We start from the raw sequence: 20,951 nt of genomic DNA, 5'->3' as shown, positions 1-20,951 counted from the left end.
AAGGTGAGAAAAGTGGAGTATCTTAGATGGCCACTCACGAGCTTTTAAGACCCCAGATGCTACTCAACAAAGTAGGATGCAGAACACTTACCTTTTAAAGTGTGTTATGCCAATTGAGCTAAATATTAATGAGTCAATGGTCCCTAGCCCTCAGTCCAGTAATTCGGTCCCTCAGGGAATTTGGATTTGTCTATGAAGTTTCCATGACCTTTTCTTGATCAAGTTCTGCTGACTTCCCCAGTATTCCCTAGTGCCTTAGCCTTCATCAAAGCTTCCTCTTAACTATTCACTAGTATTTTTCTTTCCCTCCTCGCCCTTCCATTGTAACCATCAAAGATTGTTTCTGTGTGTAAAACTTCTTGAGTTTTTTAATAGTGGTCTCGAACAGTATTCGTCCTTTTGTGATTGACCCATTTCACTCATTAAAATGCCCTCCCAACTCATCTGTGTTGTGAGAAGTTCCGCAGATTCAACATTCATTATGTTTGCATAGTATTTCATTGTGTTCAGGTACCATAGGTTGTTTACCCATTGTCATGGGTTGAATTGCATCCCCCCCAAAATATCTCTCAATTTCGATAGGTCATCATTCCCTTGTATGATTGTCTACCATTTTATCTTCTGATTTCTCTATGTGTTGTAAATCCTATCACTATGATGTAATAAGATGAATTAGCGGCAGGCAAAAAAAAAAAAATTTTTTTTATATTGATGAGGTCTACAAGCCTAGGTAGTGTCTTAAGGCGATCTCTTCTGAGATATAAAAGAGAGAAACCATCAGAGAGACATGGGGACCTCATACCGCCAAGTAAGCAGCGCCAGCAGCAGTGTGTGTCCTTTGGACCTGAGGTTCCTGCACTGGGATGCTCCCAGACCAAGGGAAGACTGATGACAAGGAACTTCCTCCAGAGCCAGCACAGACAGAAAGACTTCCCTTGGAGAGGACAGTGCCTTGAATTCAGACTTCTAGCTTTCTGGACTGTGAGAGAATAAAATTTCTCTGTATTAAAACCATCCACTTGTGGCATTTCTCTTACAGCAGCACTCGTTGACTAAGACATCCATTCACCTGTGGATGGGCACTTAGGTTATTTCCATGTTTTTGCTATTGTAGACAATGCTGCAGTGAACATGCGTATGGGTATGTCTATTTGTGTGATGGCTCATTTCTCTAGGGTATATTCCTAGGAGTGGCATTGCTGAATCCTATGGTATTTCTATTTCTAGCTTTTTATGGAAGCACCAAATCGTCTTCCAAAATGGTTGTACCACTTTACATTCTCACCAGCAGTGCATAAGAGTTCGAATCTCCCTTGTCTGAGTCATCTAGTGCTGGTATAACTGAGATACCACAAGTGGATGGCTTTAACAAAGAGAAATTTATTTCTTCACAGTAAAGTAGGCTAAAAGTCCAAATTTGAGACGTCGGCTCCAGGGAAAGGCTTTTACTGTCAGCCTTCTCCTCAATCTATCCCAGCTTTGGAAGCCTCTCTGAGCAGGGACCCTGGGTCCAAAGGACACGCTCTGCTCCCGGCAGTGCTTTCCGGTATGAGGTTCCCCTGTCTCTCTGCTCACTTCTTTTTCCTTTTATCTCTCATGAAAGGTGGTGCATGCCACACCCCAGGGAAACTCCCTTTTCACTGGATCAGGGAGGTGACCTGGTAAGGGTGTTATATCCCACGCTAATCCTCTTTAACATAAAACTACAAGCACAAAATGGAGGACAACCACAGAATACTGGAAATCATGACTTAATCAAGTTAATACATTTCCGGGGGGACATAATTGAACCCATGACATCCCTGCAACCCCTCCAGCATTGATTTTTGGGTTTTTGTTGTTGTTGTTCTTACGTGCCAATAATGTTGGGGTGAGAAGGTAGCTCATAGTTTTCCTTAACTTAATGTGGTTTAGGTGAAAGTTTACAATTCAAGTCAGTCTCTCATACAAAAAGCTGTGCAGACCTTGCTATGCAGTCCCAGCTGTGCTCCCCTTAATGAGACAGCACATTCCTCCTCTCCAACCTGCATTCCCTGTGTCCATTCAGCCAGCTCCTGTCCCCCTCTTCCTTCTCATCTCGCCACCACACAGGAGTTGCCCACATAATCCTATGTGTCTGCTTGAGCCATGAAGTTCACTCCTCAGCAGCATCATTGTCTTATAGTCCAGGCCAATCGCTGTGTGTAGAGTTGGTTTCGGGAATGGTTCCAATCTTGGGCTATCAAAGGGTTCGGGGACCTTGGCTGTCAGGGTCCCTAGGTCTCAGGCAGACCATTAAGCCTGGGCTTTTTATGAGATTTTAAGATCTGCATCCCACTATTGTCCTGTTCCATCAGGTATTCTCTGTTGTGTTCTCCCAGGGCAATGATCACCAGCAGCTGGGCACCATCTAGTTCTTTGAGTCTTAGGCTGGTGGAGTCTCTGGTTTATGTGGCCCTGTTTCTTGGGCTCGTATTTCTCTTGAGTCTTTGGTGTTCTTCATTTTCCTTTGCTCCAGGTGGGTTCAGACCAATTGATGCATCTTAGATGGCCGCTTCCTAGCGTTTAAAACCCCAGCGGCCTCTCACCAAAGTGGAATGCAGACTGGTTTCTTAATACATTTTGTTATGCCAGTTGACCGACATGTCCCTTGCAACCATTGTCTCCAGACACCTGTCCTTACTACTCTGGCCTTTGAAGCTTTTGGTTGTATTGAGGAAATTCCTTTTGGTTTTCTTCAGTTGTACTTCCCATCGCCTACATTTTTGTCTGCTATCTAGTTAGTGAATATCCCTCTCTCCCTGCCTCATTGTAGGTTTGATTTGCATTTCTTTAATGGCCAGTGATGGTGAGCATTTTCTCAATCCTGTTAGCTGCCCCACATTACCATTATTAATGAAATTCTGCAGCTTTGGAAGTTATCAGAAATGAAATGGAACTCATAAAGATCAATATCCTAGGTTTTACTGAGCTGAAATGGACTGGTATGGGCCATATCAGACATTTGTATGACCAACTATGCCAGGAATGACAAATTGAAGAGGAATGGAATCGCATTCACGATCAAAAAGAACATTTCAAGATCCTGAATTACAACACTGTCAATGACACCATAATATCCATATGCCTACAAGGAAGAACAGTTAATACAAATATTATTCAAATTTATGCATCAACAACTAACGCCACAGATGAAGAAATTGAATATTTATTCCTCCAGAAAGAGAAATGAAGTTCTGGTATATGCAAGGTGATCGATAAATCTTGAGCACATATTATGACGAGTGAAATAAGCCAGACACTAAAGGACGAATTTCATACAATTCCGATTATGTGAAATGTCCAGAACTGGCAAAGGCAGAGAGAACAGTTTATTCTTAGTTACCAGGCGCTGGAGGGAGTGGAAATGGGGACTTATTGCTTGTTGGGTACAGAGTGTCTCTTTGGGGTGATGAAAAAAAACCTCTCTTATTCTTTAGGTGAAACATTACACCTTAAGTTAGTTTCATATTAAGAAATTTACATAGATATTCTTTTGTGGCATTAGTTGGAATCCCCTGGGTTCCCTGTGTCCATTTGACCAATTTCCCTGTCCCTTCCTGCCTTCTCATCCTGCTTTTGGGCAGGAGGTACCTATTTGGTCTTATAAATCTAATTGAACTAAGAAGCACATTCCTCATGCTTATTACTTCCGGTTTTGCACTCCTGTCTAATCTTTGTCTGATGAGTGGGCTTAGAGAATGGTTTCAGTTAGCGGTTTGCAGTGTGTCTGGGGGCCAAGGTCTCGGGGGCTCCTCCAGTCTCTGTCAGACCATGAAATCTGCTCAGACATGAATCTGAGCTCTGTTCTACGTTTGTATCCTGTTTTGTCCGAGAATGTGTGTTGTGTTCCCTGGTAGGACACTCATTGCTGGCAGCCAGGCACCATCTAGTTGTTCTGGTCTCAGGCTGGTGCAGTCTCTGCTTCATGTACTCCTTTAGTACTTTGGGCTAATATTTTCTGTGTGTGTGTGGTTTTCTTCATTCTCCTTTGCTCCAAATGGGATGGGATGAAGAATTTTTGAAATAGGGTTGATGGTTGCACAACATTGTCAATGTAACTAATGCATTTGTACACTTCAGATGGTTAAAATGGCAAATTTATTTTTTACATGTATTTTACAATAGTTTTTAAATTCACTTATAAGAAACAAAAACAAATAATGCCTACTTAGCTCATACAAAAGAGATATCAGAAACTTCGATAGATTCTGCACCCTCTGTTATAAAACCAAAACAAAAATGGGATGCCATATTTTTCATACTTTTGAAATTGACTATTTTTAGAGACGTATTTACTAAAAAATTGTGCATCAAGTACACAGTCCCCATGCACCCCACCTACACCCAGTGTTTCTCCTATTAACATCTTGCATTCCTGTGGTGTGGGGTACGTTTGTAACAACTGGCACATCAATAGTGAGACGTGGTTTTTAACTAAAATACATAGACTTCATCAGGATTCACTCTTTTTGTTAGGTTTTGATAAATGCATAATGTCATGAGTCCATTATTACATATCCTACAGAATAGTTACGCAGTTGTAAAAATTCCCTGGGCTCCACCTATTCGTTCCTCCTCCCTCTCCCCAAACCCCTGGCAATCAATGATCTTTGTACTGCCTCTACACTTCATACTTTTCCAGAACGTCATCGGCTTGGGATCACACAGGATGTAGCTTTTCTAGACCAGCTTCTTTCATTTAGTGTGGATTTGAGATTCTTCCATAACTTTTCCTACCTTGATAGCTTAATTATTTTCATCGCTGAATAATACACCATTGCATGGATGTCTCACTATTTGTTTACCCATTTACCTATTCAATGACATTTTGGGTGCTTTCAATTATTGTAATTATGAAGAAAGCTGCTATAAACATTTGTGAGCAGGTTTTTATATGGATATATGTTTTTAACTCATGTGGGTAAATATCTAGGAGTGTTACTGCTGGATCAGAATGGGAGGCCTGTGTTTAGATTTTGAAGGAACTGTCAGCTTGTATTCCAAAGTGGAATTCCCATGGAATATAATTTTTTTCAAAAAACACTCTTAAACTAAATACAAGAAGAGTGCATTTCATTGTATACAAAATAACATCCATAAAAATATTAACAAATATAAAACCACATTTGCTCCTGGCTAGTCCCTACAGGCTTATTTGTTATAGTCAAGGACTTTCCGAAAGGTAAAATTTGGCTTGGACTGAGAAAGTAAGAAACACTGATGAAGACAACTCCATAGTGAAAATGAAACTTTCATAGGCACAAAGGAATTCGAATGACTCCTTCTTGGAGGTAGTACTGCTTTGTTACACACTGAGAAACTTTGTTCTTTTATCACTGACTTTCAGAAATTTGCTGTTTGAAATTACAGAATTAAGAATGAAACACCCCCCTTTAGACAGAGTAGTCTCTCCACAGTGAGATCTTATATGTGATATGAGGTGTGATGAACAAGGAAAGGCTTTCTCACACTCCTGACATTCCTAAGTCCTCCACGATGAGTTTTTACATGTCTTCTGAAGGACGAGAAATCACGAAGGCCTTCCCACATTCCTTACATTGATATGGCCTCTCTCCAGTATGAACTCTTCTATGTGTCACGAGGTCTGAGGACTGTCTAAAGGCTTTCCCACACTGTTTACATTCATAAGGCTTCTCTGCACTGTGAGTTCTTGTATGTTTAGTGAGGAATGAGACCTGACTAAAGGCTTTCCCACATTGTGTACGTTTATATGCCTTGTCTCCACTGTGAGTTCTTCTATGATTACTGAGATGTGAGGAACAATTAAAGGCTTTTCCACATTCCTTACATTCGTAAGGCCTTTCTCCACTGTGAATCCTTCTATGTACAGTGAGGTTTGAGGATTGCCTAAAGACTTTCCCACATTCCTTACATTCATAAGGCCTCTCTCCACTGTGAATTCTTATATGTGAAGTGAAGGTAGAAGAATACTTAAATGATTTCCCACATTCCTTACATTCATAAGGCCTGACAGCGCTATGAATTCTCCTATGCAAAGCGATGGCTGAAGAATACCTAAAGGCTTTCCCACATTCCTTACATTGATATGGCCTTTCTCCAGTATGAATCCTTCTATGTGATATGAGGCCTGAGAACTGCCTAAAAGCTTTCCCACATTGCTTACATTCATAAGGCTTCTCTCCACTGTGAGTTGTTATATGTGTAGTGAGGGTTGAGACCCGACTAAAGGCTTTCCCACATTCCTTACATTCATAAGGCCTCTGCCCAGTGTGAGTTCTTATATGGGTAGTGAGGTGTCCTGACTGACTAAAGCCTTTCCCACATTCCTTACATTCATAAGGCCTCTCTCCACTGTGAGTTCGCATATGCTTAGTGAGGTATGAGGGCCATCTAAAGGCTTTCCCACATTCATTACATTCGTAAGGCCTCTCTTCACTGTGAGTTCCTAAATGTGCAGTGAGGGCTGAGGAAAAACTAAAGGCTTTCCTAAATTCCCTACATTCATAGGGCTTATCTCTGTTATAGAAAAGGAGGGATAAAGGGTCACTAGAAGAACTTTCTTTACATTCACCGTTGTGACCTCTCACATGTGTCCAAAAGGACGAGAAACTACAGAAATCTTTCCCATACTCATTACATTTATACTGATTGTCACTAGTGAGTGTTGTCACAGGATTCTTAAGAGTTGAGATACAAATGAAATCCTTCCCACATACCTCACACTTATGGGGTTTCTTGCCACTAAGAGGTCTCATAGGAGTGGTACCACCACAGGCTTCTCTACATGCAATAAACTGACAGGCATGGTGGTTATGTGATGAGGGATCCATGATGGCTTTTTCACAGTCAGAGCATTCAAAAGGATTTACTTCTGGAGGATTTCTTTTCTGCACGGTAAGATTTGGAACCCGGCTGAAGGTTTTCCCACACGGATTGCCTTCGTTACTTTCACAGAGGTTTTCTACTGTATGAATTCTGTTAAAAACAGGTAACATGTTGGAAATCAATTATTTCCACTTCATCATTACCAAACAAAGTGAACACGCAGTTTTGGGCTTGACTTCTCTCCTGTTTCATAGCTTAAATCATCTAGCAGAAATACTACCATAATTGTCACTGTTTTTCTAAAATATGAGGCTTTCTGATCATTGTGTGTAAGTGAAATATGTTTCAAATACTCAATGTCTGACACACATTTATGAAAAAGTTGTGAAAATTCCCTGAACACGTAAGTTTACAGCAAAGTTTATACATATACAAATATACATACACATATATATTTATATATGTATGAGTACATGTCAGGGCTTCGAACTGGTTCGTATTACTTCAAAAATTGCCAACGTAAATAAGGGGAGTGTTTGCGTTGAATATCTGCTGCCCATCGGATTTAAACCTGTGTTGGAAACACCACAGGGCCCTGAACAAAGATGGCAGGCAATCTCATAGGTTTCAATGCGTGTCACTCCGCACAGTACTGTGAATAATCCCACCTGCATGGATTCCAAAAAAGTTTCAGGAACCTGCTGCAGAATCCTGAATAGCAGGAGTATGACGAGAAACACACATTCAAAGCGGTGTAGTGGGACACCGTGTTTGTGCAGGGCACCGCCAACTGTTCTCTGCTCAGGTCAAAATCCAACAGGCAATAGGTTTGGAGGCTATGCAATGCGTACACCAACCTTCTTTATGTTTACAATTACTGAACTGTTGTGAAACAGTTGGAAACCTTGGTATACACACATGAACATACGAATGTGTATTTTAAGGTCATCACAACTCAGGATTGTCTCGTGAAGCACCGCTTTCTCTTCTTTGAATGACACTCACCTCAAACGTCTCTCTTGGTTTTTATGATCATCTTTATTACTATGTAATTCAGAGATTTCTCCTAACGTGGACGACCAGATGTTATTTTTTATGTATCGCATCATTATATGTTTCCTGGGTAACTTTTCTCCATCCTTAAGGTTTCCAAAATCTGACCCAATAATTCAAGTTGAGGTTCGCGATATGAAACAAACAGAAAGAAATTATTAGGGGAAAAAGGACCACTGTTAATAAAGACGTAGCCACATTTCACGGTTTCAGCACTTTACCAATGGTTTAGAAGCAATTTACTAGGACATACTTTTAGGAACCTTGAGAGTAATGGTGACATGAATAAGCGTAATTAGAGCTAAGTAGAAAGATATTGGACACGATATACATGTAACATTAAATGAGAAAAAGGATCCGCATGACCGCAGCTGTGAAAGGATCACTAAAGTCAGAAAAGGAAGCTCAGGTTTCCGTGAAGTTGTGTCTCTGGGAAAACAAATGTGTAGCGCTGACATGGTGCTCATGAAGAAACGCTTATCATGAGGGAAGGCAGTGAAGAGTAATGAGGAGTTCCTTGATATTGAGCCAATACTTTGCTCTTCAGGGTCTCTGAAGATAGACAGGTGTGGGTTGATTTGCAGCAAAATAATCATGTCAAACTTGTAATCAACACAGTAATACTCTACGTGGTCCCAAAATACAATACCGTCTGTACCCCAAAGTGACCCCTAAAGCCAATGCTTACATTTACAACACTTAAAGAGCCTCAAGGCTTTTAATCACAAGAGAAGTGAAAGCTAAGTGTAATACATAGTGCTTTGTGTTCACGGAGAAGCCAAGATACATGAGCTCTATAGACCAAAGGACCATGCCTGCTTTATTTAATGATTCATTCTCATTGCTCAGCCCAAATTCTGGAGTAAAGTTAATGAGTAAAAGAGGTTTGCTCACTAAAGGAATAACAGAAAAAAGAAGAAAAAAAAAGGAATCTGTTCTTACCTACTGAGGCCAGGTTTCTGAAGGTTTCGATCATCACATCTCTGTAGAGTTTTCTCTGAGTAAGATCCAGCAAAGCCCACTCTTCCGGGGTAAAGACCACAGCCACATCCTCAACAAGCACTGAGTCCTAAAACATTGACACATTCTGCATCAGCGAGGTACCATGGACTTCAGTGTGTACAAGAATGAAGGGTGAGGCTGACAGTCCTGGGGAACAGAGAATTCTTAGGGATTTGACACAAGGTTCTGTGTACTATCAAGGTCTACTCTACGGTATGGCCATCAGCCTCGTCCCTTCACTAACTACATTCACTTCCTCACTGATTGCTTTCTGTCTCACAGACGCCCAGCACTGAAATTATCTCTCTACAGTTCGACTGCAACCAATTGCACTTGTATTCTCCTCTCTCTTTACACTCTGGAATGGTTAGAAAACATAGCAGACATTAGAGAAATGCTCTCATTCAGATCTTCACTTCCTTGTGAACAAACAATTACCCCTCCTTCCGTAAGCCCTACCAGAACACACTCAACAAAACATGAAGCACCGGGTGGAGACAGGATGATGTATAGTAACTGGTACACACTGCAGAAGGGCAGTTTTGCTTTTGTTTCTCACAACCATGAGAGGACCAGGGGCCAATATCAACACACTGGCAACCGAAACACTGAGCTGGTCATATTTTCTTCAACTCTTGGAGGTCAGCATGTGGCTGATTCAAGTCAGGAGACTCTCATTCAACAGAGAGCACCAAGGCCCAAACTGGGGATGTCACAGGTCCACAAACACAGTCTAATGTTAGAAGACGACAAGGAGCACAACCTCTGCAGAAACAAGGACAGCACGCCCTTGTGTTTCCTCAGTGACAAAAGGTTACCATTTCCATTTGGAAACCCTGGTGGCATAGTGGTTAAGTGCTACGGCTGCTAACCAAAGGGCCAGCAGTTCAAATCCGCCAGGCACTCCTTGGAAAGTCTATGTGGGCAGTTCTACTCTGTCCTATACGGTCGCTGTGAGTCGGAATCAACTTGATGGCACTTGGTTTGGTTTTTCGTTGGAATGACTGTAAAACATGATAAACGTAATCAGTGTCACCAAACTATACATGTAAACGCTGTTGAATTGACAAACATTTTGTTAGGTATAACTTCTACTACAAAAAAATTAATATTATAAGTAGAGCTGAAATGCAGAGAGTTTACTGGTTAAATTGCCTATGAAGCCTAGGAAATAGACTTACACACCAGCCCTCTAGGGGCTGTGCTTTAGAATTCTCTCACATTCGCAGCCCCTGGAAGGCACCTAACCATGACTACCTGAACCCTGACCACTGGAATCCCCTGGTCTGTAAGAGTGACCTTTCTGAAACAGCAGCAATCCGTTGGGTTTCTCGTGTCAAGAGGAGAGAAAAGGCTGCTAAAAGACGCCTTCAGTGCTAAAACAGAGTAATTTTAGAGAAAGAAGACTCCTCTTCTCAGGGAAATGGTGACGTGAGCAGCCTATGACATCTCTAATCCGTCCTGGTATGATGGGGTCACAACAACTTTGAACCAGAGCCCAAAGTCAAAGGTCTCCTCCACTGCAGTGGGCGAGCTTATATATTTTAAACTCAGCAAAAACCCTGGTATTTATTATAGAATAATGATGAAATGTCCCATGTACTGAGCAACTGTGATTTTTCTTTCATGACTCTTCTAAGCAGATATTATTTCAGACAGGGCATAGCTGAGTAAAGTTAGAGACGATCATTTAATCACATCCTCAGTGTTTCCCACATGGAACTCTGCTGAGCCAGGATCACAATGCAGGTCAATTTCTCTTTAAAGTCTAAATTGCTGACAACTCCATTTCTGTCCATATGCATACAGTTTTGTTGTTATTTTTGCTGTTACCGTCCAATAACACCACAAAAAAAATAAAACAAAAACCCAAACCCACTCGATGATCTGAAGTCCTCGTGGATAATAGGAAGAGGAGACAAAGGTAAACACTCTATTCAATTCATACAACCAGGACATAGTTCTCCTGGCAAAGCCCTGTGTCTCAGACAAGACTTCTTCCCTCCAGACCCTTAAGTGGCTACATTCATTCATTAAAATTGATTCAGGTCCTACTGACACAGAGTCTACTGCACATTGGCAAAGCAGATACAGCAGTGAACAAAACGAACACCCAGATGAACATGGATAGTAAATTCTTTGAGTGGGGACAGTAAATTTAAATACAGAAACATGTATATATAACTATCATGTGGCAATATGTTCTATAAAAGAATTCAGGTCTTTGAGAAGAAACCGTTCTAGAAGGAGGAAACAGCCAGAGCACAGGTCAGAAGGTGTGAAGGTGTCTTGGATGTCTTAGGAAGAGCCAAAGGCCCACGTGGCTGGAGCCGAATGCAATGCAGAGGAAAAACCGGATTAGGAATCTGGACGGGTGATTGGGGGTCAGTGGGCTTATCATGTTCGGGGGAACGCGTTGGCAACTGAAAAGAATCTAGCTTTTAATCTTAGTGAAATGCTGAGTAATTTTACAGTTTTGAGCAGTGGAGGAAACTGGTATGATACCTCTCAATCCTTTTAAGATTCAAAGTGCTCCAGTGCCTAGGGAGACTCAAGACCACTGTTCAGAGACATGGGACAAGGATGGCTCTAGAGGGTCGGGGCTCAGCCTCCACAGCCAGAGCTGCTCCGTCTTCAGATTCAGGAGAGAACACTCTGTCATTCAACACAGAACACCAAGAACCGGGGGGTAGGGTGGGGATATTAACACCGTGTGATGCTACCTCTGAGAGTCACATAAGGAAGGTAACACCAGGTATTCAAATCTTCAAATGCCATGTATGTAGGGATGAAGGGCCCAGAGACAGTGGAGGAAGGTATTAGGGTGCCTCCTAGGGCTCAGTTCCTCAGCCTCCTCTGTCACTGTCTTCTTCACTGAAACCACAGTCCCGCAGCACACGGCTGCTTCCCAACAATTCAGATCCAGCCTCACCCACATATGCTAAGGATAACCCAGTTCTGCGTAGAACTCACCATTTTCTTCTCCAGCTTCTGGGCGTCTATGGAATGACGTCTCTGACCCCAAGAAGCCACTTCCAGGAAGAGGGACAGGACTGGAAGCAGAGGCCTGGGCAGTCTGGAGGCAGATGAATAATGTCTGGTCCACACACCAGTGACAGCAATTGAAATCCTTCCTTGTGATTGATGGATGTGCCAGATGGTCGCCTGAGGTCCCCAGCTGCCTGGACTGGACTAGTTCTCCCTGCACCACACCTGAGACCTGAAATGGAAGAAGGATGTAGAGGAAACAGTGTGGAGGAAGCAGGGACTGACAGGCCTTTGGCCTCCTCCCAGGCTCAGGGCAATGCTCCACCCTGAGGGCCTTTACACTAAAGGCAGAACAGGCTCCAGCCCCCACAGCACACACCTGCATTCTTCAGGAAGCTCCATGGGCCTCTCCTTTCTGCAACAAGATCACACATGGAGGAATTTACCTCTCCCACAGCATGAGGAGCAACCAGGCCTGGCCAGGCTGCCAAACTTGAACCTGATTTCCTGCGGGGACTTAGGGATCCAATGTTCAAGTTGTGGGCTTACCTATGTATCTTTGTTCCTAGTATCAAATCTCAGTGGTATCTGACATTTACATGGATGAATTTTTAAGAAAGAACATACTTTTCATATATTAACAATGAACTCATCATGGTTCATTTAAGTTATGTGCTGTAAAAAACCTTTCACTGTGTTTTTCTAAAACTTTTTCATCTTATTTATGACACTAATATCTGATCAGTATTTTTCTGTTCCTTTGGAATTAACTAACATTTCTTTCTGCCCCTTGACTTTTCTGGTATTTTTTCCCCCTTCATTTTCAAACCATGAGAACACCACTCACTAAGATTTTGAGAAATCGGGGGGGATTCCTGAACACTTTCTCTTTCTGGTATTAAATAGATCAACAAATAAATCAGAAAATCTTTATGCTTTCACTAAGGACCCGTCTCGTGCCTCACTTCCTATTTCTTTTCTCCCTGCGCCCTTTCCAACTTGAGTCCTATTTCATTTCTTGGTCTCACTGTCAATGAATTCTCCGTTGCAAGATCTTTACACCAGTGTCTCCCCTCTACACGTTATACTTCTTTTTTTTTATTTTCTGTAATACAGCTCGCTAATTTTAATTCACATCATTATTTCTCGACTAGTATTCCCAGCATAAACCACGAGCTTGTTCAGTATGTGGAAAACTCAAGTCCCATCCCAGAATTTCTCAATCGAAATTTGCATTTCAACCAGATCCAGGGGTTATCCACATTGACACTCAAAGGTGAGAAGCATTCAGTGATGTACAGGAATGAGCAGTCTATGAAGGGATGCCCTTTCATCCATCCACACCTCTATTGTATCACTGGCTATCTTCCTGATTCACAATCAATCTGCGCGTCTAGGTCTCCTCACAGTCTTCCCTAATTTGTTCATAACAAGCTCCTGCCTGACATCATTCAATCATCGTTGTCACTTCCAAAATCTATCTGCGGCATAGGAAATGCTCAGTGCCCATCAGTGGCTGTCCATGGGCCTTCCAAAAGCCCTGAGTTTTCAGCACGGTTCTAAACGATCTGTTCCAATCCAGCTCACACAAACCTCACCACTCACTTGTTGTTTTCTCTGCTTTAATCATCTCCGACTTCCATCAATGAATGGATAACACTGGGTTCTCTGCTGCCTCAGGGATTTACACATTTAGTTTTCCCAACTGAAATACTCTTTCCACCCCCACCCATACAAAATGGTATCAGCTCTACACAACACTGCATGTAGCTAAAAAAAAAAAACCATTTCCTGAATCTTCACTGAGATAATTTCCCTTTTCAAGCAGTTGAACCTCAGCCTCGGGCTAGGTCTTTTTAATACAGATATCACATATCCTTAGTTTTTCATTCTTTCTTTAAAACTGTCTCCCAAGCTAGATGATAAATCTATGGGCAGACACTCTGTATTTTGTCTTCCTGTTCCTTCTGGCCTTTGACACTGATCATTGAGGACACACACAGATTATTACCTGTTATATATAGTCCTCAGCAGCACTATCCAAGAGTACTTTATGTGAAGATAGACATGTTCTGTTTCTGTACAGTCCAATATCGTAGGCACTAGGCCTATGTGCCTATTCACCACAGAACATACGACTAGTGCAATGAAGGAACTCTACTTTTAGTTTTAATTACTTTTAATTGAAATAGCAGCACCTGGCTAGTGGGCATCACAGCTCAAGTAGACTCACCAGACCCTTAAGCAACCAACAGAGCAGACAGGGCATGAAAGCTGCCATCAGCACAATGCAGAGCTTCACAGTTTTGGGCTTGCTAAAAGTCTGTCACATAGGGAAATGGAACATTGCACTCAGTTTGTTTTTACTTGCATGATGAAGGTTAATGTCAACCTCAATTGGATTTACCTCATTCTGAAAACCTCAATGACATTTAAACATAGAAATGAGTGGGAATAACTGAGGGGACAGGAGGGGCACTTTCTGCAGAGGTGACATTTGAAGTGAGACAAGAATTATAGGAATTATTGAGTTCCTAGGGTTTAAAAGTTTTCCTCTAATCAGCAGAAATACTTGGTGCAAAGGCCGAAAGGCAGGGAAAATGTTGACATGTCTGAAAAAGATTTTTCTAAAAAGATGTCAAGAGCCTATGAAATATGAGGGTGTTCTAAATTTAAGTCAGATGTGGAGGGTCTTGCCAGAGAGGGTAAAGTATGTGGATTTTTTCTGGATGTGATTGAGAGTTGGCTTGGTTTACATTGTTGATATCTGCCTCTTGCTGCTGGGTGGAGACTGTACCTTCCTCTGAAAAGAGAAATAGGAGAAGAAAGTTCAGAGCTGCCTTCCTAAGGGAGCTCCCCTCTCACGGTAGCTTGGACTGTTTCCCTGAATGCAGTGAATGAATGAAGGCTGGTGCAGCTTACCGGCTGGGAAAGCCAGGGGAGAAGTAGATTTGTTCAGGTGAGATTTTAAAAGCTCTGTCTTGGACACGTTAGGTTTCAGAGCGTTACAGTCCTTAGTGTTCCAGGTGGGCTATGGGAAGGACTTGGTGTCTGAGTCCATTGGTACCCAGGAGCCTGAATCTCATCCTGTGGGCCGTCTTCTGCTGGCCACGAACAATCACACTGTGTCCTCTGAAACAGGCTGCATTCCCACTTCTGAAGCTGCAAGCTAAAGGAGAGGAAGAGCAGAGTGTTGGCATGGATGAGGCCTTTAGCAAATAATTAATGGTTCCTGGCACAGATTCTAACGTCTGACAGCAGACATTTGGTTGCTGTACTAAGGGACTGGAGGAGCTTGATGCAGACCAGGGGCTGATAATTACAGTCAACTTCTGGATGAAAAGCTTCTTTTTTTCTGCTTGACTTTCAAGGCTCTGTGAAGACTTCTCCTGAGTGAAGACATCCCTTATTTTAACTGAACCCCTGCTTACACTTGTACACGTTACAATGAATTCTTTAGATCTTTGTAAACACCCAGGCGTATTTGGAGGAAGCATGTGAAACTGCCTTTTTGGTAACTTTGAAAAAGGCCAACAGGGAATTTCACGTGTTTTAACCTGTCTTGTTCAAGAAGAAATTAAATGACTACCGTGTGTGTGTGTGAGAGAGAGAGAGAGAGAGAGGGAAAAGAACCAAATAAAATTAAAAAGCTTTCTTGGCTGAAAAAAAAAATCAACTGATATTGTCATGGTATCTGAGGAGCATTTCTTAGATTCTCACCGAGGAAAACTCAGTAGTTTTGAATGAAGGCTTGAATTTGACATGAAGTAATATGACAACAGTCATGTCTCCAAAGGAAAGTCCCATCCAGAATGGGAGTACTTCTAGAATATCTATTTCTAGAGAAGGAAAATAGAAGGCACCACATTATTCAACACTATGTTGAGATTAAGAGTGGTGTTTAATGATTGGTTTTATTGTACGCATTTTAAAGTTTTTGACTCATACAATATTTTTACAATTAAAAAAAAAAAGCACGTTTATTTTCTCCACACACTAGCTTTCAACAATGGATTCTGAGCTACAATAGCAAAAAGCTCAAGGAATAAAAGACAAAACAGATCAATTAAGACTCTCAACAAAGGGAAGAGACAATCTACAGAATGGGAGAAAATACACTGAAACCTGTGAGAGCTGGAATTTGGTAGGATTGCCTTCTTTTTCTCGGTCTTGCAATTTTTCTGCCTTTTACACAGCGCAGCCTTGTCACTTTTTGGTCACTTCTTTAATGGAAAATATTTGAGTTTTCCTACTCTGACAGGTTTCCACCTTAGAGGTTCCAGCTTTCACAGGTTTCACTGCATTTGGGAATCATACATGCCATAAGGGTTTAATATCCAGGACAGAAAAAGACCTCCTAAGTGTCAGCAACAATTGTAAAATTGGGCAAAAAACTGAAGGAGACATTTCACCAAAGATGATAAGCAAATGGTCAATAAACACATGAAAAGATGATGAATGCCCTTGTCATTAGGGAAATGGAAACCAAAACCACAAGACACACCACCTCATGCCTAGGAGGATGGCTACCATCAGAAACAAGAGTTGGGGAGAATATGAAGAAATTGCCGGTGGGTTGTAAAATGGTTCAGCCTCTGTGGAAAAATGTGTCTGTTTTTCAAAATGTTAAAAATACAAATAGCCTATGACCCAGAAATTTCCATTTATAGGAGCACAGATGGTGCAAATGGTTAAGTACCCGCTTGCTAACCAAAAGACTGACGGTATGAATAACAACAAAAAGAGCAGATGTTGAGGCTGCTGATGAACAACCATATACCTCATGGGACGAGGTTCCTTGGATTAGAGGTTTAGGGTTACGCTTTCATGGGACATCCCAGTTAACTGGCTTAATAACGTGTTGAGTGATTTAACCTCCTAGTGCACTGTGTGGTGCCTGAGGTCTTACAAGCTGCCATCCAAGGCACAAAAGTTGGTCTGTATTCACCTGGAACAACCGAGGAAAAAGTTGAGTCAGGAAAAGGAGGAGGATAAGGAATGTGTGGTAACTGCCTCCATGAACAGCTGCCTCATTGGCCATGAGAGTAGAAGAACAGGAGAGTGCCTGGCTGCCATTACGGAATATCTTCATCGAAACTTCTATAGCAGAATCCTGATCTAAAGAGGGAAAATGCACAACAGAATTTCAAATTCTTATGGACTCCAGGCTTCCTGGAGCCATGAAGGTTGGATGAACCCCTGAAGCTATTGCCCTGCAATCATCTTTAAACCTTAAACAAAAAACATCCATTAAAGTCTTCTTAAAATCAAACAATAGTTTAGCTTAACTAGTAAAAAATGAGCCTTGAGCATTATACTCTTTAGAGAACTGTCTATGTGGGATGAAACTGACAACAGCAACTCAAAAGAGCTGACAGGAACCCTAGGGAGCACTGAGTTTATGTTAAGCGGAGAACAACTGAGAAAAGTTCAGTGAGAATGGTTGTGTGACTCCGAGAACCTAATCAATGTCAGTAAACGGTAATTGTAGGAAATGTTGAATTGGTTTATGTTTTGCTGTGTATATTCTCCACAACAAAAAAATAAAATCATGTAATTCAAGAAAAAAAAAAGTTGGCAATTTGAAACCACCCCAGCGCCTCTGTGGCAAAGACGCCACGATTTGCTTTGGTTAGAATTACAGCAAAGAAAACCCTAGGGCACAGCTCTACTCTGTCACGTGGTGTCAGTATGAGCCTAAAATTACCTCAATGATACCTAACAACAAGCATGAGAATTAAGATCTGCATCCCACTGTTCTCCTGCTCCATCAGGGATTCTCTGTTGTGTTCTCTCAGGGCAGTAATCACGAGCAACCGGGCACCACCTAGTTCTTTGAGTCTCAGGCTGATGGAATCTGGTTTATGTGGCCCTGTTTCTTGGGCTTATATTTCTCTTGAGTCTTTGGTGTTCTTCATTCTCCTTTGCTCCACGTGGGTTCAGACCAATGGATGCATCTTAGATGGCCGCTGGCAAGCGTTTAAGACCCCAGATGCCTCTCACCAAAGTGGAATGCAGACTGTTTTCTTAATACATTTTGTTATGCCAATTGACCTACATGTCTGTTACACCCATGGTCAGAAAAGTTCAGTGAGAATGGTTGCGTGACTCCAAGAACCTAATCAATGTCAATAAACGGTACATGTAGAAAAGGTTGAATTGGTGTATGTTTTGCTGTGTATATTCTCTACAACAAAAAAATAAAATTATGTAATTAAAAAAAAAAAAAGTTGACAATTTAAACCCACCCCAGCACCTCTGTGGCAAAGACTTTAGTTCTTTGAGTCTCAGGCTGATGGAGTCTCTGGTTTATGTGGTCCTGTTTCTTGGGCTTATATTTATCTTGAGTCTTTGGCGTTTTTCATTCTCCTTTGCTCCATGTGGGTTCAAACCAATGGATGCATCTTAGATGGCAGCTTGCAAGCATTTAAGACTCCAGATGCCTCTCACCAAAGTGGAATGTAGACTATTTTCTTAATACATTTTGTTATGCCAATTGACCTACATGTCCCTTACACCAATGGTCATAAAAGTTCAGTGAGAATGGTTGCGGGACTCCAAGAACCTAATCAATGCCAGTAACCGGTACATGTAGAAAATGTTGAATTGGTTTATGTTTTGCTGTGTATATTCTCTACAACAAAAAAATAAAATTATGTAATTAAAAAAAGAAAGTTGACAATTTAAACCCACCCCAGCGCCTCTGTGGCAAAGACACCATGATTTGCTTTCGTTAAAATTACAGCAAAGAAAACCCTATGGTACAGTTCTATTCTGTCAGGTGGTGTCACTATGACTCTAAACTTATCTCAATGATACCTAACAACAAGTAGATACACAAAAGGCTTGAAGGTAGGGATGCAAACAGCTATTTTTACACCAAAGTTCAAGCAGCACTATTCAAAATAGCAAAAAAGTGTAAAAAAAACCAAATGTCCATCAACAGAGGCATGGATTTAAAAAAATGGAATATTATTCGGTCACAAAAAGAGATTAAGTTCTCATAAATGTTACGCCATGGATGAACCTTGAAAACACTATGCTAAGTTAAACAAGTCAGACACAAAAGTAGAAATCTTGTATAGTCCCACTTAAGTATCTGTAATAGGCAAGTATATAGAGACCAAATCGTTACTAGGGTAAGATGGGAGAGAGGAGGGGGGTTAATGCTTAAGCGACACTGACTTTCTTCTAATGGTGATGGAAAATCTTGGAAATTGATAGAGGTGATAGTTACACAACATGGTGAAAGCAATTAACGTTGAATTGTGCATGTAAAAATGGTTGAAAAAGGAAAAAGACTTGTTATATATATTTTACCACACACACGCACACACACACACACACAGATACCATGAAACGACACTATTAAGAAGAAAGAAAGAAATTTAGTTTCTTGTTTGGAATGTATAAGTGAAAGGAGGGAGCTTTAGATACCGTGAGGATATAGAAAGGAAAACCGGTATTTCTAATATTTGATGCCAACCTCAGGCTGTACTAACCTAAAGAAATAAAATCACATTTCAAGAACTGCAGTGTGTAAAGAATTGGTTTTTTTAAGGTAATTAGATCTAGATCACCTTGTTAATACCTTAAAAAAAAGACTCCTTCCATAATAAAAAATATATATATATACACACACAACATAAGCTATAAAGAATAGCAACTTTAAAAAAGATTAAGCACTGGCACTCTCAATAATTTCTACAACAGGACACTGAAATACAGACACTTGAAATTTGCTCCATAGGGTTTTCAGCACTGTGACCTTTCAGGAGCAGATAGATAGGCCTGTCTTTCAAAGCACATCTGGGTGAGTTCAATCCACCAACCTTTCCGCTAATAATCTGAACCTTTTCCACCACCCTGGGCCGCCCTACTTCACTCTTTCACTGTGTAAAATAATTATTATACAAGATGAGGGACTTTTTCAACACTGCAGTGTCGCTGACCCTCTAAGATCTGAAGTATATGGGTTAGTTGCATTACACAGGCCTCCCATCTTCCCTTCATTCCTAATCTTCGCCGTTCTGACTCTAGAAATATGCAGGGTTTGTGCTCCAAGAAGCTGTCGACCTTTTAAGAACTGTGGTTCTTTGGTAGTAGAAACTGTGGTTCTGAAACAGGCTGTCAGCCATAGTGGAAACCCCAGTCAACACCCCTCCCCCCTCCCCCCTTTGTCTTGCTAACCACAAGCTTGTTTTGAGCAGGAAGTCGCAGCAGGTACTGGCTGGGTCCATTGACTAGGCCTAGTTACACCTTGAAGCATGCACAGATTGAAATCACATCCTTCACCTGACCCTCCCCCCACCCAAATACAGTCAGGAGAGGGCTACAGGCAGAAAATTCCTGGTACCAAACCCAACCCCTGAGGCCACTGGAAACAAAAAACCCCCAGTTCCCTTAGTCAGGGAGCATGTGGCCATAAGATCACTAGACCCCAAGCGCTCCTTGTATGCGCAGACAATAAACTTGCCACTTTCTGTTGCCCTTGCAATCAGTGTCCATCTTATTTCAATCTGCTAATAAGACAGGACAAGAACCGGAGTGGCCTTCGGTTAGGGTTCAATTCCCAGTACCCAGTCTAGCACAGACTGCACACTACACACTCAGGGTGTGTGATCTGTATAACATCGCCTGCAATGAGACTGTTCAGCAACATCACATTTTATATCGGACCAACTACGACTGGCTGTATGGTTTCTCACACAATCGTGATGAAAATTTCTGCCTTAAAGCCCAAGAAATTCCTCGAAAGGTGCCTGTACTAAGTGTTTTCCTCCTGAAACTGGGATAAACATGTCTTAAATGTACATACTATTTCCAAGTCATGTTTGTTGACTGTTCATCAGTCCTAAATACATATACCCATTAAAGGAGGAGGTTATATTCCTCACCACAATCTTCATTTCCCCAGGACCACTAATACTCAACAAAAGTCCTGCCTGATGAAGGACAGAAAAGAAAGAGGAGCCGTTTCAGGCAGGGAGACTGTGATCACTATGCCCCTTGAAGTAACAACAGATTTGCATTTGAGTTCAGACACTGCCACTTAGTAGATATTTGTGCACGGGCAAGGT

General features: G+C 41.5%; 1 protein-coding gene across 1 annotated transcript in view; it reads right to left on the bottom strand.

Annotated features, from left to right (window-relative positions):
- Positions 1–4,188: 4,188 nt before the first annotated feature.
- LOC126069373 (zinc finger protein 883-like) overlaps positions 4,189–20,951 on the bottom strand; it is a 53,915-nt gene continuing 37,152 nt past the window's right edge. Inside the window, exon 6 of the mRNA XM_049872703.1 lies at positions 4,189–6,429. Coding sequence (XP_049728660.1) covers positions 5,526–6,429 — 904 coding nt within the window. The 3' untranslated portion in view covers positions 4,189–5,525. The remainder of the gene's footprint in view (positions 6,430–20,951) is intronic.

Source organism: Elephas maximus, chromosome X (genome assembly GCF_024166365.1).
Source record: "Elephas maximus indicus isolate mEleMax1 chromosome X, mEleMax1 primary haplotype, whole genome shotgun sequence".
Classification (NCBI taxonomy): Eukaryota; Metazoa; Chordata; class Mammalia; order Proboscidea; family Elephantidae; genus Elephas; species Elephas maximus.
The sequence above is the reverse complement of the archived record's forward strand: the minus strand, read 5'-3'. Positions and strand labels throughout refer to the sequence as shown.